Raw genomic sequence first — 26,888 nt, forward strand, 5'->3', positions numbered from 1 at the left:
CTACCTTACCCATGCTTGCAAATGACAAAGCACACTACCTTCAGAGATTTTTCTTGAGGTCTCTTATTCTTTTCAGTGTGCACGTGTCTAATTTACAACTACTAACAAATACCTTCTCCTTACCCACAATTCAAAGCAGAATGTAATAAAGCAACGACGATCAGCTTCCAGAACCTTATTTCCAGTCCCAAGTAAGATCCACAACAACCAACATCACCCTGACATTTATGCTCATTAAAATTCCACATACAAAGTTGCTGCTGAGTGACCATGGGATAAGAATTGTGCTGCCTTCAAATTTCTTAAAGCATCTGCTGCAGGCACAGCATGCTCCTCAGTGTTCTTTATATTCCCAGTAATCTCTCAGAATGTAATGGAAACAATAATATAATACATGTAAGAATGAATTGGGGAGAAGGATGACATTTTTGTAATTTTTGTTGAAAAGTCTTCAGAACTACAGAATCTTCATTGAGATTTTTTTTTTTTCTTTTTCTTTTTTTACTTCAGGGAAGAGACAGCACTGATTGACTGACTTAATATGTCAATTAGTACAGAACTGGTTTTGCACACCAAAAAAAAGCCTTGTGTCATGTGGATTAGTGTAATAGACAGAAAGCCACATGGGGTGTATGCTTTTAATCTGCTTGAAAAGCAGGAGTGATTGATGAAATGATGTAAAATATGTCCACATAGTCATGCCCTACATTGACAAAATTAGGGTGTCAGTGGTTAGATCAGAACAGCTTATGGATGAAGAACACATTGATGCTGAATAAAGAAAAGACTAAGATGAGCTGAGAGAAGCAGTTGCTAAAGTTTCTATCCCCTGTTGTCATGTGCGGTAAAAATAATAACTCTCATATTGTCAGTCAGTAGTTTTCCATGTCATACTGCTTTTCCCTTGACTTCCCATCAAGCAACTCATCGGGTTCAAGGTTCTTTTATTTAGGCCTGATTTTTAAAAATAGGTTCTGAAACCTTTAGGAGGAGAATCATAGCTGACAACTTTTGTCTCAACCAGAGAACTTTCATGCTTCATGTAAAAGATTGTCTGTGCAGTGTGGAGAGCATTTTTAGGAGCTAGTTAGAGTACAAAAAGGATTCCCACAGGAACTGATTGACTGCTATCATGAACCTCATCACTGCTCAAAGCACTCTGAATTACTATTGGTCCTTTTTTTTTTGGCAAATGAGTACACTTAACAGAGAAAGAGAAGAAATATACTAATTATACTTGTGGTACATAATTCTTAATTAAATTTGAACCTTTACCAAAATTTACATATATATATTTATAACACTTATTATCTGAATTTATTAAATAGTTTTCTGTTTCAGGTATAAGGAGGAAACAAACACATGGATCTGTGCTGGTTTACAAAACCATGGCTTATGTCCCATTCCAGCCTATATAGATTCTTTTTGAGGGCCTTCATCATAATATTTGAGTACAGTTTGGTCAAAACATGCTGAGTTGCACTTACTGTTATTCTCTACTTTATATCTTGTAAAAATGCAAACAACTGCATACAAAATGAAATGACTGCTCATTACTGGCACTCCTTTAAATTAGTTTCACTTAATTTTACCATATTTAGCAATATAAAATATAGTCAGTCACCACAGAAATTAATCTCCTCAATAACTTTCTTCAGGTCGATGGCAATCAGAAATTTGATCACGAAAATCAATTTGTTCAACCTTCTTTGTTCAAGGTACAAATACAAAGGGAAATCAAACAAACTAAAACCCAGAAAAAGCGTATTTTTTTTCTTCTCAAAGTGGAAAAAAAAACACAGAAATGTTACTCTTAAACTCATCTTAACTTACAGAACTTTCATTGCAGAGAAATTAAGTCAGACCTAAACAAAAAACACTGGTTCTGCTTGCTTAATGTAACCTCATTTATTATTAAATTAATTAAACCTAGTTAAAAATCTGAATTTAATTTCTGATTAGAAATTTTAAAGAAATATCACAGTTATAGTGGAAAAAACACATCCTCAAGAATGTTGTTTTTTTTTTTTCCCCACTCTCCCCTTCATAAAATGCTGCTCATATCCAACTTTGACTAAATGAACAATCAAGGCATCAGAGATCAACCTAAAATACACATTTCTCTCAGTAAAAGAGTTTCCTATTAACCGCTGCTATACTTAAATATTGATCTGGAACCTTGAACATGTCTAGCTTCAACTTTTAAAAAAAGCACCAAGTTCCACTGGGTGCTGGCATTTATATTCATAGATTCCAGTCATGCACAGTGAGCAGCAATTAGAAGATATCCCTTGAGTAACAGCATTTCTAAAAATATTCTGTATGCATCATAGAAGATGAAGTACCACTTTCCTCTGAAGTAATGTAAGCTGTACATTCAAGTATAATTAGCACACTAGACTTCGTAAATAGTATTAAACTAATTACTGTTTGCACCACTAGTGGCAGATGTGGTTAGAGATTATTAATTACAGTGGACAATTTCTTGAATTTAACATACTGAATTAAAGGCACTTTCTCCACTTTATTTTCTGTCTGAATGGCTATTTGTTGAGTGTCAGGAAGGCTTAAACTAGGGAGAACTGTTCTTTCTGAAAATGAGTGAACAAAGTAATGAATTTTATTTTCTCAAACTAATAAAAAAAGAAAATTGTTCATTGGCAAAGATATAGTTATTCTTAAATTAATAAATTTTGATACAGACATTCTGAATCATAGAACCTATTTTACTAAAGCAATGTGTGTCATAAATTCACAGTCATTGGAAAGGCAGGAAGTTTTATCTACATCTACATCTTACTTGATGTGTTCATATGGGCTTTAAACAAACAACTAAAACTTTCAACATGTGTGATGAAGTAAATTGTTCCCCACTGATTTAGGTACTTAAGTAAAACTCACTTCTTACTAGCCAAGGGTTATTTACAAGAGAGTGGGACAGTCATTCCCTATAATTCACTATAATGTTGTACTGAATGAGGGGACAGGAGCAGAGGAGGAAGGGATGTAAAAGGGAGCTATCCCCTTCATGCTATTTTTCCAGAGCAAAACAAAACAAGAACCAGACCATTAAAGTTTAAACAGCAGCTAGGTGAATCCTACTTAATGTGCGGACAGAAGGTATTGCAATTTTAGTAAATGTTGACAGACCTCTATAAAATATGGTACATATTTCTGTCAAAATAAGACACACTCATTCTTATCTAGCGTAACTTGATAAAATAAAGCTGTTTTAGGTGCTTGACTTAAGTGCTATAATGAGTGTCCCCTTAACTTAATTTCAGTACAGAAACACACATTTCAATAGGACTTAAATGGTCATCCCATTAAGTATGGTGGGTCATACTTTTGCTGGGAATTCAGGCACAAAATTCAGGCACATTGGGACAACTTACAATGATTTGTCAATCACTAATTCAAGCCTTCTGACCTACTGTTTTGCTGACAATTATTTCATAGCATAACTATTGTATTCAACCAGCTTAGCTCAAATAAAAACTAACCAAAAACTTTGAAGAAAACAAATTTTTAGTGATATGTGAGACATACAATATGTGGGTTTAGTAATCGTAATACAATTTTAGGTAAGCAAACAGTTATACTTTGAGAAAAACATCCACACATGCAAACAAAAATATCATAACTGTTATAAACTGTTACTCTTGTTGATGATTTCACTGGGAATGGTATTGATGAAATGGTGTCTTCAACCCCTCAAAACTGTTTTTTCAAAGATATATTGAAAGCATAAAGACAAAGTGGAAAAAAAATCATGAATATGTAGCAACATACTTGCTTACAGAATCAAGTGTTAAATTTATATGAAAATCATTTCAAGAACTGCTATTGCCAAACCTTAAGCAAATATCTGTCTCATTCTCTCTGTAATTTTTGAACCAAATGTAGTAAACCAAGTCCAAATGCTTTACTTTGTCCTTGAAATTTAAATCTATTTATAAACAATAAAATATTCTTGTCAGATAGAACCACAATACATTTTAACGCATAATTCAAACAGCTTCTAAATCTTCAAAACATTCAATTTATCAATAGGTTTCAGCCAACTACCCTGCAATTAATTAATTTGTTGCCAGACTTACTGTCGTGCAATGGCGTGTCAACAAGACAGGATGCTGTGTTACTGCTTCAAATGTTGATAAAGTAGTCTTAATCAATTCTTCTGATGCAGCTGGTCCTATTGGTAAAAATCATTATATTTCTTTTCAAAATGCAACAGTTATAATGCCTACATATGAAAGTGCAGCAATATCATAGATTATCTTACCTATTGCTCCATCCAAGTTGGTTTCTCCTGAATCTATAGATCGGATAAAATTCTACAGAAGAAGAAGCATTTATTTGAAACACTTTAGAAACAAAAATGAAGAAGCATAACTACCGATTAATTACAATATGAAATTCTTTAAAGGCTGTGTAAATACAAAATGTTAATGTACATGCAGTTAGGAATTCTCATAATAATTTAGATATGAAAGACAAAGCATCCATGTTCTGGCTATTATAAAATAATTTTGCAAGTTTTTAATGCTGCTGGACACTTAAATGTAGGGTACAGTAAGGACCGTTACTTTGACTAATGTCAGGAATGATAGCATTTCCAGCTAAATAGGCAGTAATTAAATGTCTTACTTTATTGTTAACAGAAAACTGTACTTTCTAAAAAGCCTTTGAACTACCTTGTATATGCCTATGTTAAAATAACTCACTAAAAAGACCAAAGACTCTTCCGGAAAATGCAATTTTCTGTTATTTGTACCATCTTTTGATCTCCATGCCTTCTACGCAACACTATGGATACACTTACGCACAAGAGTGCATAGAAAAAGGCATAGCCTTCTACTAAATCACTTAAATAACTCATCATTTGGAAGAACAGGAACAATGAAGTATTAATAATCTGGGATAAGTAAATATTGTACATGTACACCCACTATTCTTTTGCCTTTTAATCTTGATTTCACTCTTTTGCTTCCACTTTTTAGCATAGCTGTTTATTTCACAGGATATGCAAAAGACGTGTTAATGGCACTTGCTAGAGAAGGAGAACTTCTCAGCCAAATTTATGATATGTTTTTATTTGCTGATTTAATATACAGAGAACATATCATGGATAACATCTGATTTTCAGTGTGCACACAACTTTATATATTTATATTATGTAAAGCATTAAGAAAACGATTGCTTTGAAACACTTGTTTCATATTGCTTTATCAATTACAGCTTTGTTATTACATATTAAATTGGCAGAAGTGCTTACATGGGTTACTTTTCCACAGTATGTGAGAAACAGCTAAAGGATTCTTCTCTAATTAGGAATTCAGATAGAAATTAATTGTATATTTCATAATCTGAAAATATCTCAGAGGCAGTCATAAAAAGCTATTGTTTCTGTTAAAAAAGCAGGTGTTTTACCTTCCTGATCATTTGAAGAAAATTACAGTTATAATGTAATTAATTTGTTTTGGAAGAGAGCAAATTATTTTGTTTGCTCATTTAAGACAGTTTCACACATAACCACAGCATCAAGACTAATCTAGAAAAATCAATATAGTTCATACATAAACTGTTCTTGTGCTTATAACCATTGCTTATTTCCTTAATTTTCTGTTGGAAACACAAGAAGAAGATGCATTTATACACTGCTGTTTTTTCAGCAGTGGAGAATATGTGTATGCCACTGCAGGTGAGTGTGCACCCATTGCATTGCACTGGGAGCCTACTATTAGCTGTGCCTCTGGGGCACAGCCTGTCTTTTCCATGTCTTTCTATATACAGCTGAAAACATGAAAGGACTGTCCCAACTCCCTCTCAATTTCTTTTCACAGGAGCACTGAGAATTACAGTGATGACAGAAATAACTTCAAAGCAGCAAGAAAAAAATATATTTGTCAATGAACAACATTGAACAACAATGAACAGGAAAATAACTACTTTTTTCTTTCCCAATACCAAGCACACATCTTTCCACTCCTAATCATTTTTCATTGTAAAGAGTAAGATTTCAGAATAAATCAGAAAACAAAACAACAATTACAACAAAAAACCTGAAGGACTGGCTTGCTCAAGTCTTAGAGGCCTCAATTATAGTGCAATACTTTGAAAAAATACAAGCCGATGATCAACTGTCCCTTTACAGATGCCACTGGGAATGTTGCTAAACAAAAAAATTCCAGAGTAGACTGTTCCCTGGTAGAACGGATAGTTACTCTTCCAGAAGTAATTACATTAGTCATATCATAACACAGTTATATAAAATAGACTCTATTTTGATATTCATTTTTCAAATGTACTACTTCCCTGCACTTTTTATGCATAAATTGAAATAGCATATTTAAGTTCCTGAACTGCCTTGTTCAACAGACATAGCAGGACAAGAGACAGGAAATAATCGGTCCCCTCCTTACTCTGAGAGAAAAGGTGTGGTAACATAACCAGCCTGATTTCCTCAGTCAGTAGTTCAAGTTATTTGGAGAAAAGTCAAAAGAGAACCTATGTCGTACCTGGCCTCCTGTACCTATACCATTGACTAAAGAATTTCACCTTCTAGATGGTTGATTCAAAACCATTAATAAATCCACTGGCTACTTACAAGTGCTTTAAAGAGATAAAATATTTTGTAATCCAACATCCATTTCTCTTTATTGTAATGTGAATTTTTCTACAGACATTTTGAGGACACTTTCTTCTCAATCACTGACTAGGAGACCTAAATTACACCCACATTTTCTTGGAATCACAAGTCAAAGGAGAACGAGAAGTGAGCCTGAACAGTAGAATTTAATATAGCTGTCTGTGGTGAAGCATTTCTTCTGCATGCGATTGTGGAAATCAATACATAGCTGTCACTTATGAACATGCGGACTTAAAAGTATTTGCTTAACTCTGCTACGCAACTTTAGAAATGAGCTTTTTCCTCATTCAGCAGAAACAACAGCTTCAATATATGGAAATTATATTACAACAGTAATACTTCATTTTAACTATACTATCTTATGGGACAGTTAAATGTTCATTTACAATCATTAATATCATAAATTATTTATAGATGTTACGAGACAAATATCTCTGTAGCTTATAATACTCAGCTTTTCATCAACTAAATACAATGTAGAAGTACTGGCAACTTTATATTAATTTCTAGTCAGGGCTTCAGCAAAAAATCTATAAAGAATACTGGGTGCAACTCAAAGGTAAACCTAACTCAGAGGTAAAATAAAGTACACAAGTAATTTGCAATATATCATATATATGCAGAGTACACTGGAATCCAAGATAGCATATTTTCCCTTCAACTCAATAGATTGCTGTAGATATATGTAGTTTTCAATAGAACAAAATGAGTAGAACAGAACAGTTCAGTTAGAATGGACCTGCAAAAATCAAGTCCATCTGCCTCACCACTTCATAACCAAGCATATTGTTAAAGCACATTATTGAGGACATTGTCCAAATGCCTGTTGAACACTGACAGGCACTGGGCATCAACCGCCTCACAAGAAGCCGTGTTCCAGTGTTTGACCACCCTCATGGTAAAGACATTTTTTGCAATGTCCAGTCTGAACTTCCCCTGGAGCAGCTTTGTGCTGTTCCCTCATGTCATCAGTGACCAGGGAACAGAGACCGGCACCTCCCTCTGCACTTCCCATCCTCAGGGAGTTGTAGAGAGCCATGAGGTCACCTCTTGGTCTCCTCCAGACTAGACAACCCAAGTGTCCTCAGCCTCTCCTCACAGGACATGCCTTCCAATCCTTTTATCAACTTTGTTGCCCTCCTCTGCTTGCGATATTCAAGGTGAGGCTGCACTAACGCTAAATATAGTGGGAGAATCACCTCTTTCAACCAGGTGGCTATGCTGTATTTAATGCACACAAAAATACAGTTTGCCATCTTGGCTGCCAGGGCACACTGCAGACTCATGTTGAGCTTGCTGTTGACCAGCACCCCCAGATACCTTTCTGGAGAGCTGCTCTCCAGCCTGTACTTGTGTACTACATTATTCCATCCCAGGTGCAGAACAAGGCATTTATCTTCGTTGAATTTTATGTCATTGATGATAGTCCAAAAATCAAAACTAAAAAAAAAATATTCAGAATAAAGACCTCTCTAATTTATTAATGTAATTTCATTGCATTAAGTAATTACCAAAAATTTATGCATATGTATTTTTTGCAAACAAAATTTAACTTATGATGGTTATACTCACAAGTAAGGTCCCATAGTTGAAAAGAAACTCCTCTGTGACTATCCTGGGACGAAATACCTATATGAATTTAGCAAAAGTTTTAAAAGTTACAGTAACTGTATACCTTATGACCAGAAAAAGTAAAAACATTTTTTCGCAGCTATATTGAGAAAGAAGGCAAAATATATATTTATCATTTGAGCTGTCCTACAATATGCAAAAATAAGGTTTACACCTTTCATGCTGCTACTTCACTCAAATACCCATCAACCTAATTATACATTAATAAAAGGATCTATTTGATCTTTTAAGCAGCAGAAGTTAGGTTGTGGGAAACTGCAAGAGTTTGTACTTTGTTTAAAAATTTTTGAAAAAAAATGTACCTGGGATGTCACCAGATGAAGTAGTACAGGCATCATGGGAAGGCACATCTTCAGCTGTTTGGCCTGAAGCGTTGATGGGTGTTTGCGTCCAGAGACATTTGTTAAGGCATTGAGAATGTCACCTACAGAAAACAACATTTCAGACAGATCTAACATAACTAGTTTGCTAAACAGCACAAAATGACTTATAAAGCATCTCTGTTCCAGTATCCTCACTGCAATCCCACCTTCTCCCTCCTGATGAAATTGTGGTCATGTGAGTGCATGATGATTAAAAAAAAAAAAAGGCATCTCTGTTCCAGTATCCTCACTGCAATCCCACCTTCTCCCTCCTGATGAAATTGTGGTCATGTGAGTGCATGATGATTAAAAAAAAAAAAGGCTGATCCAATACTTTATCTTCTATTTAGTTTTCAGACAGGTCAATTTCCTGCTCCAGCTACAAAGATATAGAATCAAAGAATCACAGAATGCTTTGGGTTGGAAGGACCTTAAAGATCACCCAGTTCCAACCCCCCTGCCATGGACAAGGACACCTCCCACCAGAGCAGTTTACCCAAAGCCCCATCCAGCCTGGCCTTGAACACCTCTATGGATTGGGCATCCACAACTTCTCTGGGTAGCCTGTGCCAGTGCCTCACCACCCGCAGAGTAAAGAATAAATCTTCCCTCTTTTAGTTTGAAGCTATTACTCCTTGTCCTATCACTAGAGCTCACCAAGATCTTCACCATATTTTGGTGACATAATATTCAAGGAGTGTATTTTTCCTGCAGCAACAGTAGCACCAGAAGAAAGAAATAAGCAATGTTCCCCACTTCCTCAAAAGCCTTCCACCAGCTGAGCACGCATAAACACAGATTTAACAATGATGTTAATTATCTAAAGAACACTCTCATGATCTCACAGAAAGAGGTAGCAGCAGGTCAGTGAGAGAACTTAGTCCATAACAAACCTCAGACACAACAATGAGGGAACAAAAATCTAATTTCAGTAGTGAGAACTGTAATTCAAACTTCAGAAGAGAAATATAAAAGCCAAGGAACATTATGCTGAATTTGTCTTACATTGTTGTCTCAGAAATCCATGACCACTTCTGCATGGAATAAAGAATAGAAGAAGCAAGAGAAAAGTCACATGCAAAGAAAGAAAATCCAGTCCTTTTAGCCTGAAATATTATAAGCCAAATCCTGTCTTTAAAAAACACTTACTATATGTTTTCCCTAATGAGAGAGCTACACAAAACTGTAAAAAGGAAACCACATAGCTATTAAACAAATAAAGGACATGATTCAGTATTTTATACAATTTTCATGTCAGAACAGGCCCTTCCTTTAAAAGAAAGTCACAGAGTCTACTCATGTTGAAAAATAGCAATGCTTTTCCTCTGCTCCCATGGAGTACAGTTTTCAACAAAGGCAAAATGACAGAGCCAGGGACTAAATTACATTGTAAAAATACTTATCCTTAAAGATTTGAATCATTCTATAAGATACTGCTAATGAAAATGTTGCCTAAAACTCTCCAAATACATAAAACAAAATATCGTCTTTTCATCAAAGCATTTTTCTTTAGAATTACTAACAAAACCATAATTCGACAAGACCTCTCTGTGATTAACAAATAATCAGTTGAACCCTCCACTCTCTTTCTATATATTTGTCTCACAATCACCACTTCTGTCAATTTGTTGATAAATAGATGCAGTTGTTTCAATTCTTAGTGTGATCTAAGCAAATTATATCTATCTTCTAGAGAGAGGTTATATATTAAACATACCTGAATAAAATTACTTTGTTACCTACAGCAACTGCAAACTTTAAAATTTATCCACAAGATTATCGTTTTATTTCATTTATTTAAATGTATCTTCAATGGCAATTTCTACAACTTGTTAATCTATTTGGTTTATAGCTACATCTGGTGGAAGAAGATGGGATCAGTAAGGAGCTTAACTAAATGCATATTAAAAACCACCTAGGATTAATTCTAAATCAACAGTTAAACTGTTTTTAACTGTTCCACCTGGCAACTCTCGTCATTTTTCCTACGAGCTCATAACTTCTACCTCCTCAAGCAGAACATAATCCTCCATCATACTTACAGCAATAAAAAAGAAAAAGCCTTCTGACAGATACGGACAGAAAGTTTAATCTCAATAAAAACAATCAAAACACAAATCTAGCATGAAAAGGAAAACAAAGCATAAAAATAAATAAATAAATAAAGCAGAACCCATATTAAAGAAACAGATTATTTTGATTTATAGCACTTTCAAGCTCTGAGAAAACATCAGGGCCTACTGCATTAGTTGCATATAGCATACATAGATAGTAGAAGGTGAATTTCTGCCTCAAAACATTTATAGTTTGAGACTTCCAAGTCCTACAATATACCCAAATATGAACCTGATTAGTCAGAAAAGTTAGAAAAAGGGAGGTGGGGGAAGACCAGCTGTTTGCAACAAGGCAAAAACCTGCATTCTCATAAGAAGTAAAGTTTCTTTAAAATAGCAGCACGACCATTGGAACTGCTGACCTTTGCAGTGCTACTACTTCATTTTCAATATTCTAGCAATAATGTAACAAGAAGAAACATAAATCAGCTATCATCTCATAGAAAAATAAAGTTGTGATTTTTTTTATTATTATTTAATGACAAGTCATACACAATCACAGCTGAGTTTACTCCATTTCTTTCTTGAAGACTCTCAGCATTTCCTTCCTTGTGTTGCTATTTACCTTTCTTACTCTGTTCTTTAGGAGATCTCACCCACCAGCTTTAATAAGCATTTTTATGCCAATTATTCAGACTGGCCACATAAATCTCATTTTCTCCTTCATTCCTTTTTGTCTTCCTCCTTTCCCCTCTTTCCTTCTCTCCATCCTTTTCCCCACCCCCTTTCCATTTCTTCTTTACTTCCTCCTATTTCCTCCACTCAGTTCCTTCCTTCTCATATCCACTTTTCCTTTTCTTCTTTTTCATTTTCCTCCTTCTCTCTTCTCTTTCTTTTCTCCCTCCTTCACTCTTTCCTTCCCTCTGAATTAATTTTCTTAAATAGAAAATTTATCTTTCCTCATACATCATACAGCACAGCTTTTTCCAGGAAAGACAGTCTCATTCCTACTCATCTGGGGTCATTTCTGTGATATCTGTTTTATTCAATATCAAACTGATGTTCAAATCTTGCCAACAGATACTCATTACTTTTTCAAGATTGTATTCCTTCTGTCTAAACACTCAAAACACTCATCTTGTTTCATCACCTTCTCCAGATTTTCAGGTTAACTTCTTTCTACTCCAGCTTCTTCTCTAGTTGTCCAAAGAGTCAAAATCATGTCCTGCAATTTGCAGGTTTTGTCGTATTTGCCCACATGCCTTTCACTGTTCTATATGCTCTAACTACGACAAGTTAGAGCATATTCAATGTTGACAGCTTGTTGACAGGACTTCAGCTGCTACACCCAAGCAAATTTCTATTTGAACATGTACAACCAATATAAAGTAGCTTTTTATTGTTCCAGAGACTCATATACTAGTGAAATTTGAGCAGATACACATAAAATTGGCCAAATGCATATCCTTAGCACAACAACTCCTTTGCTGGAATGTCAAGTTTTTATTCCTAAAGCATGAAGGATGGGGCAAGGTAGCACTGTTGCCGTCTCAGAGAAAATCTTTCCATCTTTTCTTCTGCATGAAGGGATCAATTTCAGATTATCTATAAATATTCAAGTATCTAGGCTGAAATATTCCAGAAAAATTACCTCAAGCAAGTACTCAGCATACATATTTAAGCATAAATGATTAACACTTACTCATGGATATACTGTGTTATATCTCTCCTTCCTCTGTGCTTTATAAGGTAAGTTTGTTTTTAGAATTTCCAATCTTTGGAATATCTTTAGAACATCGATAAAACTTCTTGTACAATTGGGCCTCTTCCCTGACTGAATTGAATCTGGCATTCAAGATTCCAATACAAAATATCTGATCATGACATGACTAAGAAACTTCATGAAGCTGATAACATCCAAACTTTATGTGATCAGAAAACACGATCTTTCCACCTGTATATTTAAGGAAATACTTAAGTGCTTCTCAAGGGAGTAAGCAAAGGTAAGATTTGTTTAGTTAACCAACTCAATTTACCTAGAATTCCTGGCAGCTCCCGCACAATGTGATAGATGAGAAGATCCAGGCATTTTGACAGGTATTCATTGCCGCTTTGCTGCTCTTTTCCTGGTGTGGTCTTTCTGCTGTCTCTTTCAATATACATCACAAGTCTGCATTTAAACAAATGCAAAACATTACCTCTCATAACAAGTAAATGATACTGTAATCTTAAAAATATTACTGAAGCTGGCATTTCTAGTACCCGTGGTTAAAATCAGGAGAATATATTGGTGTGGACTCTGTAATTTTTGTTGAAATTTTGGGCTCCCTTTCAAATAAATCAAATTTTAATATAACACAAATGACAGTGCCAAGGAATAACAACCCTTAAGCTCCTGTTAGTACAGCTTTACTGGTTTACCAGTTTAAATGAAGATATGACATAAGGAGTAAATCTATTAGAGAGAGACTAAATTTAAAATCCACTTTATTTTGAAACATATGACCAATATATGCAATATGAGCAAAGACTAAAGACAGTCTGTTCCAATGTGCAAGAATTTCAAGAAACAGACTAATTTAAGTCAATGTAACAGGTGATCAATCTTTTGATCAAGGAACACCATACAACATTATTCACACTATAGCCTATCCAAATGTTAGCACTACTAAGAATGGCCATAGAGAAAGAAATAAAAGTCTAACTGGCCTTATACTTTTCTCTCAAAATTTGAAGTTCACAATTTCTCAAGACAAACTCAGTGCTTCCATTCTAACTGACAAGTGCTGTATAATTATAATGTTCTGCAGAATGACATTTTTCATGGTAAACTACGGTAACTGATTTATTAGCCATTGGCTAACTTACAAGAGGTAGCTTTAATAATATACCTATAACAGAATGCTTCAGGCAAGATTTTAAAATGCTCATTTGAATAGATAGAAGGGCCAGTCCTTCCTTTAGGGGCCTAATATTGACATCTTTGTTTCATATTCATACTCCCGGGAGGTCTGGCACACAGAACCATCAGTCACTGGTGAGTGAAATCCATGCTCTGGTTTTTAAGAATGTATTTTAGTATGATCCCTTTTCTTACCTACCCTTATTATAATCAACTTATTTAACCTGTCTAAGGTGTATAGAACAGAACTGCAGGACTAGCATACTCTTTTTTTTTTGTTTTTTTTTTTATGCTATTAGATGTATATTTCCATCATAGAGATGATTTACTCAGTGAAGTAAAAATTTTGCACACAACACATGAAAAAACATGCAGGTGTTACTAAAATTAAGTTACACATGATGACTAATAAAACCACTGTCTAGGAAGACAAATTTGATTCTTTTAAAAAAACCTTTAAACATGTGTATCGCATGATATGAACATCAGTGAACTTGTACACACACAAAAAAAAAATGTTGTTTTGAGAAAAACATTGAAGAAGAATGGATCAAAAAGGGAAGAATTGCAGAGAGTTAACTTATCTATAATAACGGTTAAGATATACTGATTAAGAACTGTTCACTCATAAAAATGACCAGCAGGAATAAAAGGTGTATAGTTAAAATTCAGAAGACTAAGCAGAGAAATGGTAAGATGTCTTCATATATACAGAAAATTAAAGAGACTAAATTGCTTTTTGTGCTTTCTGTATTTAGCCTGTAGAACTGAAATTTCAATGAGAAAACAACAAGAATTTTTAAGTGTTAGGAATACCTAACAATTAGATCAGCTGGCAAAAAGAATAGATTAAACAAAGACTTTGATCTGGATCAAGTGGATTGACTTTGCAACTCTGAAGGTCTCTTTATAGACTATTTTCTAAAATTCATTTATTCCCTTACCTGAGCGACATTTACCCTCACATCCATAAAAATCAGCTTTAGGCATCTATAAAGTTCAGCTACAATTCTACCAGCATCTGAATGGGGGGGGAGGGGGGATGTATATGTGCTGCTAGGATGAGCTGCTGCCAGATGACTAAACTTGAAGCAGGAGGTCTCTCACTAGCAGTCTTTTCCCTACAAGAGGTTCTTCAGAACACTACGTTCAGATACTGAGAGCCTGCCAGGAAATGATAAGTCTTGCATTCTCTAAGGACATATACAGTCCATTTACCCCGCCAATTCATTTTTAGTCAACCTCTGCTACTATAAAAGGATTAGATTTTTTAAAGGATGTTTAAAACACATATATCATTTATTTTATGGAGTTGCAACATTGGGTGGATCATGCTAGTTAGAAGATTCAATCCCTATCTTCCCTTCATCCTTTTTTTTTTTTTTTTTTTTTTTTTTTTTTTTAGTTTGATAAAAGCTTGCTGGATTTTTGTTGGGTAATTGTTCCCTTCTGCCTTCTTTTTCTATTCTTTTTCTCAGCCAAAATGACTGTTTTTCTGGGCCAAACTTAGAATTGAAAGGTCAATAGGCTACGCGAGACCTGAGATTGCAATAAGTCTCCGGGTAAAGCTTTTCCTCTGAGAGCATATAGAAGATGTGAAAACTAAAAATCTTTGGGAGGTTGGGACGGTTGGCAGAGAAAAATTTTGGTTAAAAGCTACACTATTTTACAATGCACATAGCTAGACTAAGTTGGCCTATAATTCAGATGAATGAATCTATGTTGCTACTTTCAACCTAGAGTTGCGAAGGTCTGTTGTAGCTAACCATGTATAAGTGAATTTCAGCTTCTATATTCATCTCTGTCTTACAATAAACTGCATGTTCATCCCATAAGAACAGACTCCACATGTCTATTTTGGACTGAGCTTGAACATGAAAAAAATTCCTCTGCATCTGTTAGCAATTGTTAATGCCTTTACTACATTTTTAGTAGAAAAATCCAGAGTTTTACTTTATATTGCATTTTTACTTATAAGACTTCTTATTTAAACAAGGAATGTTAAGATCCTCCTTTTTGTTCATTAATAAGTTATAACAAAAATGAGTAGAGCAATTATATCACCATTTCTAAAATGTTCTTATTTTAAAATAACCATGCTTTTAAAGTAAAACAGCAACATTGTGACATCTCGGGTTGTCATCACAACAATGTACTGATTTTGTCTGGGATGGAGTTAATTTCCTTCATCATAGTGGTGCTATGTTTAGGATTTATGCGTTGATAACACACTCAGGTTTTCACTATTGCTGAGCAGTGCTTACACAGCATCGAGGCCTTCTGTTTCTCGCACTGCCCCACTAGCAAGGAAGCTGGGGAAGCACAAGAAGCTGTGAGAAGGACACAGCCAGGACAGCTGACCCCAACTGACCAAAGGGATACCCTATACCATATGGCATCATTCTCAGCAATAAAAGCTAGGAGAAAGGAGGCAGAGGAACTTAACATAGAGAATTTTTAAAAATAAAATGGGAAATCTCTTCATTTTCACCCACAAATATTGACTGGTGAAATATTTTGTGGGAAGTCAAATGGCTGCTGTCTAGAAAGCTACAGAAGAGATCAGACGAAATTGTCACCAAGCTGTAGACTGAGAACTACTATTAGACAGAAAAAATACTGTTCTGTCATTGTCTACGCCTTAAATTATTATTATAATATTCTCCCTCCAAAGATATTTTACTTTTTTCATGATGGTCTGTCAAAGATGCTTTTTTATTATACATCATGAAACATACAAGCAAATAGAAATAAAAAGGCAATCTTGATCATCAAGTATAACCATCTGAAGGTTAGGCATACAGCTATTACATAACTCACATGCACAGAGCAGTTTATTTCCATTATTTCTACTAAAAGATTATCTCCCACACCCTCCAGTTTTTCCTTCAGTATTTGTTCCAGAGTCTTCCATACTACTGAAGTCAGCTATGTGTTTAGAACACTTTGTTCCCCATGACATTTTTTATTTTTAAAGTACTTTGTTATTCTTTTCCAGTTATATAATGACACCCCAAAATTGATGTATAGGTTAAAAACACGGGTACTGAATTTGTACCTAAGCTACCTAGAAATAAGGATTTAAACTCTTTTTCCTTATCTACCTGGTTTTGTCTTCAAACTTAGTGTAACTATTTTTAAGATAAAGCAAGGAAATTGTTTCTGTACTAGAGATTATCTTCAGTCTCTATCTCTACATTTGCAATACAGGTCTCAGTTTTTCTTCTCCTTTCACTTACATCAAGCCACATGCATGTTGCTTTCCTAACATTTCTTATAGTCTCTGTCACTCCACATTTGAAAATGCTAACCGGTGCTATATTTACATCCTTTCTTCATGTTTTTTCTCCTTATGCTCTCTCTCATCTGAACTTCTGTCATTCCTTTATTTTCATATCTTAATTTACCCAGTGACCTTCAAAGAAAAATCTGCTTCTTGCTATTGCCATCAAGGACCACAAGTTCCTTTAAAAGGCACTCCCTATAAGCCAAAGTAGCTTCCCCTTGTGAGTGATCATCACCTGATGACAAAAGAGAGAACTTTTTTTTGTGATATTCTTGTAAACAAAAGGATTCATATTGCACAGAAAATAGTTGATTCCTAATACACTCACTCAAAAATACTAAACATTTAAAGTATTTCAGGTACAACTTTGAAAATAAGCATTGCATCTCTAATTTTAAGTTCCAGTAACACCTTACCTTGCTTGACAACTGAGTAGCAACATCTCCCTGTTATTAATCAAAACTTGTAACAGGACCAGAAAGGCTTTTGCTCGTATGAAAGTTGAAGGACTTTCAAGTAAACGTGTAATTGTAGTCACAAATTCCTTGGTGGGAATAAACACAAAAGCATTAATATTATCCTACGGAAAACGGCTAATTACATTGTATTTTATCACTGTATCCATTTAAATTTTCCTAATTTTATTTGCATTTCTTGTTAGTATGGGTATCAATACTTTTCATGCCATTCTCAAAGCAAACAAAATCCATAAAACACAAATAAATAAATTTAGTCCAAGAGAGACTGGCCCAGTGAAAAGCTGCTCTGTACAACTTCTCAAAAGCTGCAGCATACAAACACTATCTACAGTAGTATGTCCAAAATGGACTAACAAAACATTAAAAAATACCTTGCCTTAAGTATATTTTAACATATTTATTTTAAAGGACGACTAATAGTTTTTCAGAATATATGTATTTCAGCACAAATAAGATGAAATGTTCTCATATACATAGAAAGATTAAACACCTCTGGAAAGCAAGAACATTTTGCTCTTACTTGTTGGAGTTACCATGGGTTAAAACAGCATTGTCAATTAAAATCAGTTACATCAAGCTCATCTGAGAATGCTCTAATGATCTGGCTGAAGACATATAGGCAACTTTTATTTATTTATTTATTTTTTATTTTAGCTGGTCTGAGCACTGCAAAACAGCAATAGATTATACAAAGAATATCTGCAGCACATCCTTGCTGACCTACAGAACTCAATACATCAGAAAAGCCCAAAATTGCTGAAATACTAGTACATTAATTATTAATTGTTTCACTGTTGTATTGTTCTTCCCTCCTTTGCAACTGTTTGATGTATCCATGGAGATTCTGAAGGGTAAGGACACTTTTCATTACAACTGAGCACACTCTACTGCAACAAGATCATAATTTTATAACCGATATTCTTGGTAATGCTGCAAAGCCAATTCAAACTAAATCATGAAAAGCAATTAAGTTTTTAATTGGTTGCACAAGGGGAATACAGACCACTATTTCACTACAGAAGAAACTCTGAAATTGCTCTGGCAATTATTTGTTGTATTCTTCTGTATTTTCAGATTTGCTTCCTATGAATTGCAAATACCTTCATAATATTGTAAGTCAAGAGTTAGAAAGATTTTGTTAAAGACGCTTATATCTCATTAATTCATACTGATGTTGGCAATAGTGTCAACATCAGAAGTAGCTACTTGTCTGCACTTAAGGGAAAGACAAGGAATTGAGAGAAAGGTACCTGAAATATGAGAGCAATGTTATAAATGTGTATTTTTCAGTGCCATAATTGGATATGACCAATATAAAAAAAAAAGACTATGGCTAACTGTGCAAAGAAACAATGCAACTGTGACAATGTATTGCTATATTTATTATGGCCATGGTTTTGGTATAGTAAAAAATACAGAGTTCTGAGATTCTTTCTGGTGATATAATAACAATAAAATAAACAAACAAACAAAACAGAAGACAACAATAAAAAATAATTCAAAGTTACAAAATCCTTTTGCAAAGCCCATGTCTGTTAGCTTTCACCATTTATGCCCTGAAGTGTGGTACAGGAGAATCTGAAGTAAGAGACACCCTGATCTTGAGGACTTGTACTGCTGAGTCATGAGGGTATGATTTGCACAAGGAGTAACTGGTACCATCAGTATCCACACCCAGGACCAATGGTTTCTCTGCACGCTTAACATCTCAGTTGGTTTTTAGTCGTTCAAAGGTGACTCTTGAGAGTCAGATGAAAGCTATAAAAGACTTTTTTTTTTTTTTTTTTAAATCTGCTGCTATCATTTGTCAAAGATATTTGATTCTGAGTTCTTTTTCCACACTTTATTTTAAAAAAATCATTTCAGATTTTTTTGTTTTCAAGGTTTCAAGATAAGAAACTAAAATATAAAGGCTCTGTGTCAGAGAGGGATGATTCCCACTTCTTAGCTACAGTAATTCTATGAAGATTTATATTAGTATGGGTGACCAAAGAATGGCATTTCTCCTTTTAATTCTTTTGGCTTCTATTTTAGTTTTATTACTATAAACCTAAAATATTTATTTATTATAACTAGTTTTATTCTTGTTCCTGAAGAGAGTAGAAGAAAAAGGTAGGCTTAAGTCTTGTAAGCTAAGGGAGTTTCCAGATAATATACACAAAGCTAAATGACTTCTATATTGAATTTGTATCTTTAAGCACATTTTAATATATTGGTTTGTGGTTTTATTAAAAAGACAGTAATAAGTCTGTCTTTACCTTCTGTATGGCTCTGAGGTCCTTCTACCTCTTAAGCTATAGTACACAATAATTCTACAAAAGATTAAATACTTGGGAGACTGGCACTAGGCATTTGCTTTTCCTTCTTCCCTTCTTTCATTAGGATGGACTTGTGTGTCATGCTCAGAGAATCTTGAAAAGTGCATGGATTATTACATTCAGCTTTTAGCAATAAAACGTTGCTTGTAATGTGATAGTGCCTGGCGGCTCAATTCAGGAGAAGGTTTATATTTTTAGATCCTGTTCAAGAGCAATAGAAATACAGTTTCTGCTTCCAAAATCCTACAACCTAATTTGAGGAAGCAAAATAGCTAGACCCTGTTTGTCAGCATTTTGTAATAGTTTTTAATGTGCAATATTTTTTCAGTTACAGCTTTGGGTACTAATCCAATTTCTGTCATTAGTTTGACATATGCTGTTAGAAGAACACCTATATTATCTATATTTCAATTTTCTAATCTAAAAAATTGCAATACTTGGTCACAAAACATTTATGACTTTTTTTAGTGATTAGGCAGCAATTTTAAAGCCACAGAGTTCCAACTATTACTTCGTATTTTTTCTGTAGCTGGTTGGAGAACTTCAGAGTTGATTATTTTTACATATGTCAAAAATTTGATTCAAGTAGTTAAGAGCCCCCGTATCAGAAAGGCAGTCCTTTTGGCAATGCAATTCTTACATAAACAACAAATTTTTCACATAAAGCATCATGCTGTAGCCATATGCTTGCTACACATCGCTGTCTTTCTCCAAATGTTTAAGTGAATGTTCTTTGAACAGACTTCCCTGAATATGTCACCAACTTGCACCAACACGCACTGTTAGAAACTGTGACGTTATGGGACAATTTGCCACTTGTTGATGCTGTTGTAGTGGTGTCTCTGGAAAGCTTAAGGCCAGCTGACACGCATTTACAAAAAGCACACTGACAATTCTGACAAGGAAAGAAATGACTTTTAGGAAGAGAATGACTGACTTCAGGCTGGAAGAAGAGAGTGGTGGAAGACAGTAGATTATTTTTTTTCATTTAAACATTATTGCTAAAACAATATTTATAGAAACCAAATGAATATCTCTCAAGTAAAGCCTAATGTATTTTTATAGTCAAGATGAATGTCAGGTTACAGCACACTTCACCAGAATGTCTGATAAAAACATGAGCTACAGTTCCTATTTTCTTTGTAATTTTTATTCTCTCCAAGCGGAGACAGATTTCTTTTGTTTGCAACTTGTGCAGAAGTACTGTCAAAAATTACACACTATTTCTCTAAACATGGAATATTTTGGTAAATGAAGTGGAAAGCTTTTAATCATCTCTTCCAAAAATTATATTATACATACATCAGAACTAGTAACTTTATTCAGTGATATTAAAATGAAAACCAACAGCTATTTAAATGCTAATTTCCAAATGCAAGACATTTCACATACAAACTAGCCAAAGTCCTTTAAGGATAGCATAAAGTACAACTTTAGATTCATTCAAGACACTCATTTCTCTTTTAAATGTCTAAGAGTGTTCCATCCAAGTAGCTGTCATCATTGGTTTTTTTTTTTATTGCTTTTCCTTAGTGCCATTATCAGTTATGGTCATGATAGAGTTTTCTAAATCGACTGAATTCCAACTGCAGTAGCAATTTATATATCCATTAGTACCAGCTCTTGAGAATCAGAAAACAAGAAAAAACATGCACCTCATTATTTATATTTTCAACAAACAAAAATATAACATCAACATAAATATAATCTATATTACATTAAAAGGTGGTATTTTTCTCTAAGTAGCATTTTCTGGAGGACGTTATTAAGCCTTTAAAATATTTTTTTCAAGTAAGATGTTAAATCTGCATTTCCTACTTTTGAGTAAATTTAGGGATCTGTTCCTAATTTCCAGCTATTCAGATACCTAAGTGATACTGAGTTAAACATTTTGAAAACACAAAAGCATTATCACAGGCATCTTTAACTTTCCATTAGTGAAATTCCATGCCATTGAATATTGTTAATCTGAAACCAAACCTTTTCTTGAATCAGCCTCTGCAGATGAATCCCGCATGACAACATTGCAGAAAACATGGTGAGCATGTACTGCTGAATTTTGCATATTCCAGTTGCCAAGGAATTCAGGACAGCTGTTAATCCCACTTTTTCAATGACGCTCTGGAAAGCACTGGGTGAACACCGAGTAATTCTGCATAAAGCCTGCAAAAGTCAAACAAATACTGCTATTCAATGAAATTTTTATCTCAAAAGAAATAATAGAGAATAAAATAGTAACAACTTTTCCAACAGGTTAGGAATATGGAGAATTCACATAATTTTAATCATAAGATAAACATTCGGGAAAAAGGCTACTTTTTTCCTCTTTCTCTCTCTCTTTTTTTTTTTTTTTTTTTTTTTTTTAAGACCTGGAATTCTTCTAAATGTATTGCTACACACCCCACGCAGCTGAAACTGAACTCTTTTCAACAACATCAAGCAGAGTCATATTACTCTCTCTCTCCAGAGGATGATGTGTTGTCATAGTCCACGTCTGGGACTTCAATCAGTAGAGAATGTAGACAGTATCAGATAAGCCTGTGCCAGAAAGAAGCACATATAGTAGAAAATACTAAGATGGCTCACACCACACAAACACCCCATGAGGGTGCGCATCTTTCTTCTCTCTCTTTTCTGGTGAACACTCTCCACTCCTGTGGTGGACATAACCTGATATGTAAGAGCCTGTTATCTGAAGTTCATCCAAAAACAGGTTTCAGTTTGCCTCAGCCTACTTTAGCTCTAGATATTTGTTAAGAGGCGCTGTTTAGTATTGCTAACATACAAACTCTTCTCCAAATGGCAGATTCACAAATGTCAGTGAGGAAAACAGTTCTAACAGAAAACACAGATACTGACTGTGCTCTAGAGAAGCAAGCACAAACTGTTCAGTGTACACTAACTTAGCTGTTTCATAACAAACATTATCAAATGACCTCCAGGGTGGATTAGTCTCCAAATCAACATAGCTTTTCCTTTGGAAATTCAACCTTCAAGACACTGTAACTGCTTTTGCAGTCTCCAGATAAAGAAAATATGACTCTTCAAGAATTTAAAATAGCGTTTCATTTTTTTTGGCTTGAGAGTAGCCTTAGGATAGGAAAAAGGATTAATTATTTGATTCACATTAAAATCTGAATTGGTTTTAGGAAACTCTGAAGGTAACTTTATTCTGTGAAAAGTACTCAAAATTACCAATTCTTTCTTCTCTCCTGACCAGCTATATTTAGAAACTGCTTACTCAGCATGCATTCAGCAGTGAGCTCTCATTTAAGAGGAGGGGAAAAAAGGAATAAAAAAGATATTAAGCCAAGAACGTATGTTTTTAAACAGACATTTTATTGCTGCCGCTCATCTTTCCTATTCTTCCTTGTCCTTTTTGGTCCTGGAACACTACCGATTGCAGCTTTTCCTCTCTCCCCCCCACCCCTCCACTTTTTTTTTTTTACTTCTTTCTTAAACCATAGGCAGTCAATTTCAGTTTCTTACTACAGCATGGTCTATTTCCCCAGGGACACAATCCAGCTCTTCATCTCTAGTCTGAGTTCTCAAAATGAGCATGCACAAGGTATGAACATTTACAAAATGTATCCTCGAGGGTCGTATTACCAGTGAATTGTTGGGACCTGGGGAGAGACTGTGCCAAAGCATCAGGAGCGATGTTGGTGAGCTAACATGGCAAATGTAGAGTTGCCAATGCCTTGGCTCCTTGCTATGGACCTACTCAAAATAGGGTGACCATGGCCACAAGGCCATCAAGATCACCTGCAAGCAAACCTCACAGGAGAGATATGACTATCTCCTGGGACTGTTTTAGAGAAAGCAGAAAAGCTCCAGCTGACCAATGGGGGTGAAGCTTTAAACTCCCACTGGCTAGTATGTCACTGAGAGCTATGTTGAATGAGTGAAATCAACACTTCATCCAAAAAGCAGAAGAGAGCTCAGTGGGGCTTAGAAGACATTCTCCTAAAAATCACTTAAGTAGATCTGCATCTGGAGAAAACAAATGAAGAAAGGTGAAAAGGCAGTAGAGCAAGGATCAGGAAACGATTAGAATAGGTAAGAGAAGACTTCACGCCATCCTCCTCTCTCAGCAGCAGTCTTTGAACAAGAAATGATCATGGTGAGAGAAAGGGGTTGGCAGAGCCTCTCCTAGAATGAACTTCTTTCCTTGCTCTCTGCATAGCCTTAAGGCTACAGCTTTTCTCCCAGCAGCTCCAACCCTAATGCCATCTGTGCCTCATCCATTGCCTCCTGGTCTTGCATGTTTACCACATTGGTAACTTTCAGAGACTACCCAAGTCTCTGAAAGAAACTATTCAGCATCAATTATTTAAGGAAAAACAAGAAACAAAACGACAGTGTTGAGCTCTCCCAATTTATTTTTTTTTTCCATTTAAGTGGCTTATATTTCAAGTAGTTACTTCTTCCCCAGCAGAAGAAGCTATTTCTTTAAAATTAAATAAATTATTTAAAAAAAAAATGAGGATATAACTTCCAATATACTAGAAAGAAAATATTCTTCTTGCTGCTAAGCTTGTCAAAATGTCACTTTGGCATCTTATCGAATTATTTCTTCTCCAAGTCAAGCAAACAATAAAAGATATAATTTTCCTACAGGCAAAATCTGTAATATTTACCTGAGGCAGGCTGGACTCCAAAGTGAGCAAAAATAGTGAGACATAATCCCCATTTGCCACCTCTGACAGGTAGGACAACGAAAAGTGTCATTTCTTGACTCCAGAGACTAAAGACTTAAAATTTTCTAGATATATCTTTTTTACTGTTTGAAACAATCGTAAGTAAAACTCCTTAGTGCCCCACTGCTGATACACTTTGCAGACAGCCTGCTAGCTCTAGGTAAAGATAAGGCGCATGTATTTTTAACAGAGATGTATTTTTATATGTGGATATTCATGTCAGTCAAGAATATTCTTCAGGATACATTTAAACAAGGCAGGAATGATTGCATAATAAAACATAATATAATACTGTTGATTTTAATTTACATGGTCATGCAGAATAAAAAATGCCTACATAACTATGGCAACAGCATGTTACAATGATATTTAAAGAACATAGAAACTGTATAGTACAATATAACCTGAGAATACATTCGTATGCTATGTAAAAAAAATAGTTTGTTACTTAAATCTCCATAAACTTCAGCTGTAAAAAGATCTATGTGTGATAGATTTCAATATCGAGTGGTTATCTGAGTATTTACTAAAGTTAATATTAAATGCCCAAACATTCCAGCAGTATTAATACATAACCATGATTTATATCAGGTCTTTATTAATAAATCCAATAAATCCAAGTTCACCCTCTTGTTCCTTTGGTGTTTTGCTACAAAGAAGCAAAAGGATTAGAGGACCATCTTAATATGTTTTAATTTAGGAACCCACTGGTCCAACTCACTTCATATGCAATACAAAATTATTATACCTCAGACTTTCAATAAAGGGCACAATCCCCAGAAGAGCAATGGGAAAACCTAGGAACAACTTCAGACAAAAAGCGCACTTGGGTGAAATGATCTGTGTGGAAGAAGTCAGAATCTGCTACATAAACAGCCATAATTTCCATCAAGACAAGAAAAACAAGAAATTGAGAAGTTGGACCACTGATGTAGAAGACGGAATGTCTCATTCTCTTTTAGTCCCTCTCCTGCTGCTTTCATTCAAATCTCCCCAATATGTTTACCTGAAGCTAGCCCCTACCTCTAGCAAGACTGCAGCCTCAGTAACTACCCAAGGGAAAGGGATGATTCTGCAGTGAGCCTGCTGCCTTCAGAGGAAAAAAATGTGTTGGAAACAGGTGGTGGGTTTTGTTTGTTTGTTTTTCCTTATATACTCCTTATGTACATTTATACTGCCGATTTGCACGTATTCAAGCACAAGATGTTGAGGAAATTTTTGCATCAGCAGAATTCAGTGTGCAGACACCACTTGGTAATCACTTTAAACTGCTGCTCTGGACACTGAAGCATGCACTGCTAAAAAAAAATGGGCTTGACAGACAAAAATTAATAGAAAGGACATCTATCAAATCATCTGAGTTAATTGAGAGAATCCTGGTAACTGCAGCTATCATGACCTCTTAAAAACCACAGCTTGGTACTAACATATGTCACATATAAGAGGGCTTGCAGAGTAGTTCCTGAGGACAAGTAAACTTTGACAACTGTCTTTGAATTTGGATGAAAAGTAAAAAGTTAAAAAATAAAAATAAAAAATCAAGGGGTAAGAGCTTGGCAAAAATGAGACAATCGTTGCAAGGCTAATGAGAGCCAACCCAGGAATGCCAGATGACTCAATTCTGAAGTACAATTTAAATATGGTAACATATGATACATGTCACTGCATTTAACATACCTGCTTGAAAAAGGAGCCCATCCAGATCACTTTACTCTATCACAGCTGCAGTGTTGAGGTGAAGGAACTGAGTAGAGCAACCCAAAACCTCTGATACTTTCAACCTCCTCACTTGGAATAGACCACAGGAATGCCAGCACTGATGGACTGAACTGAGCAGTTAAAATAGCCTCTCTGACTAGCAAATAGTAGTAGCTATTGATGGATACACAAAAAAAGAAAGCGGGGAGGGGGGAAATCATCTAGGCTACAATACACAGTTCAGGTTTTAGCTTCCTCTTAAACATTTTTCCCACTTTCCATATAAAATGTGTGAGGCTCTTGACATCAGACATCAGATGTTACACAATAAATAGCAACTCCATTAGTGCTCAAGACAGGCTAGCTACCCATGGCATACATACTCTGGCAAAGAAAACATCTATCCATGGTTCACTTCAATCTTACAGTCTTGGGAGGATGGTATGTAGGGGATCTCAAAGAGGCTGAGGATAGACAGGGACAAACAACAACCCTCCCTTCTCACAGTGACCACAAACTTCACCTGAGGGCAAATAATATGGCAGTAATGACACTGATTTCTGAGCTGACAGCTACAAAACACTCTAATGGGTCTTCACTGATGAGAAGAGTCCTCTGAGAAACAGAAGTAACTCCTGCATCTTTCTGAGCAGACAAAAGCTCTTGCCTTCCTCAAGTGCAGTATATCATACAAGAAGAAACTGACTTTTCAATGGGGGGGTAAAGAAAGTCCACTGACATTTCCTTTAATGATTTTGCTTCATCAGTGGCTTAATGTAGTTCTCTGAAATACACTGCTCCCTGT

The 26,888-nt window shown here is 35.1% G+C and overlaps 1 protein-coding gene across 13 annotated transcripts in view; it reads right to left on the minus strand.

The window, feature by feature from the left end:
* Window positions 1-26,888, minus strand: part of ULK4 (unc-51 like kinase 4) — a 233,796-nt gene that overhangs the window by 150,101 nt on the left and 56,807 nt on the right. For all 13 annotated transcript variants that reach the window (XM_084509482.1, XM_084509481.1, XM_084509479.1 and 10 more), the window contains 7 exons: window positions 21,666-21,848; window positions 17,305-17,432; window positions 12,737-12,870; window positions 8,587-8,708; window positions 8,225-8,281; window positions 4,286-4,337; window positions 4,101-4,195 (listed from right to left, as the gene is read on the minus strand). In XM_084509482.1, the coding sequence (XP_084365608.1) occupies window positions 4,101-4,195; window positions 4,286-4,337; window positions 8,225-8,281; window positions 8,587-8,708; window positions 12,737-12,870; window positions 17,305-17,432; window positions 21,666-21,848 (771 nt within the window). The remainder of the gene's footprint in view (window positions 1-4,100; window positions 4,196-4,285; window positions 4,338-8,224; window positions 8,282-8,586; window positions 8,709-12,736; window positions 12,871-17,304; window positions 17,433-21,665; window positions 21,849-26,888) is intronic.

Source organism: Aythya ferina (genome assembly GCF_964211825.1).
Source record: "Aythya ferina genome assembly, chromosome: 2".
In the NCBI taxonomy this organism is placed as follows: Eukaryota; Metazoa; Chordata; class Aves; order Anseriformes; family Anatidae; genus Aythya; species Aythya ferina.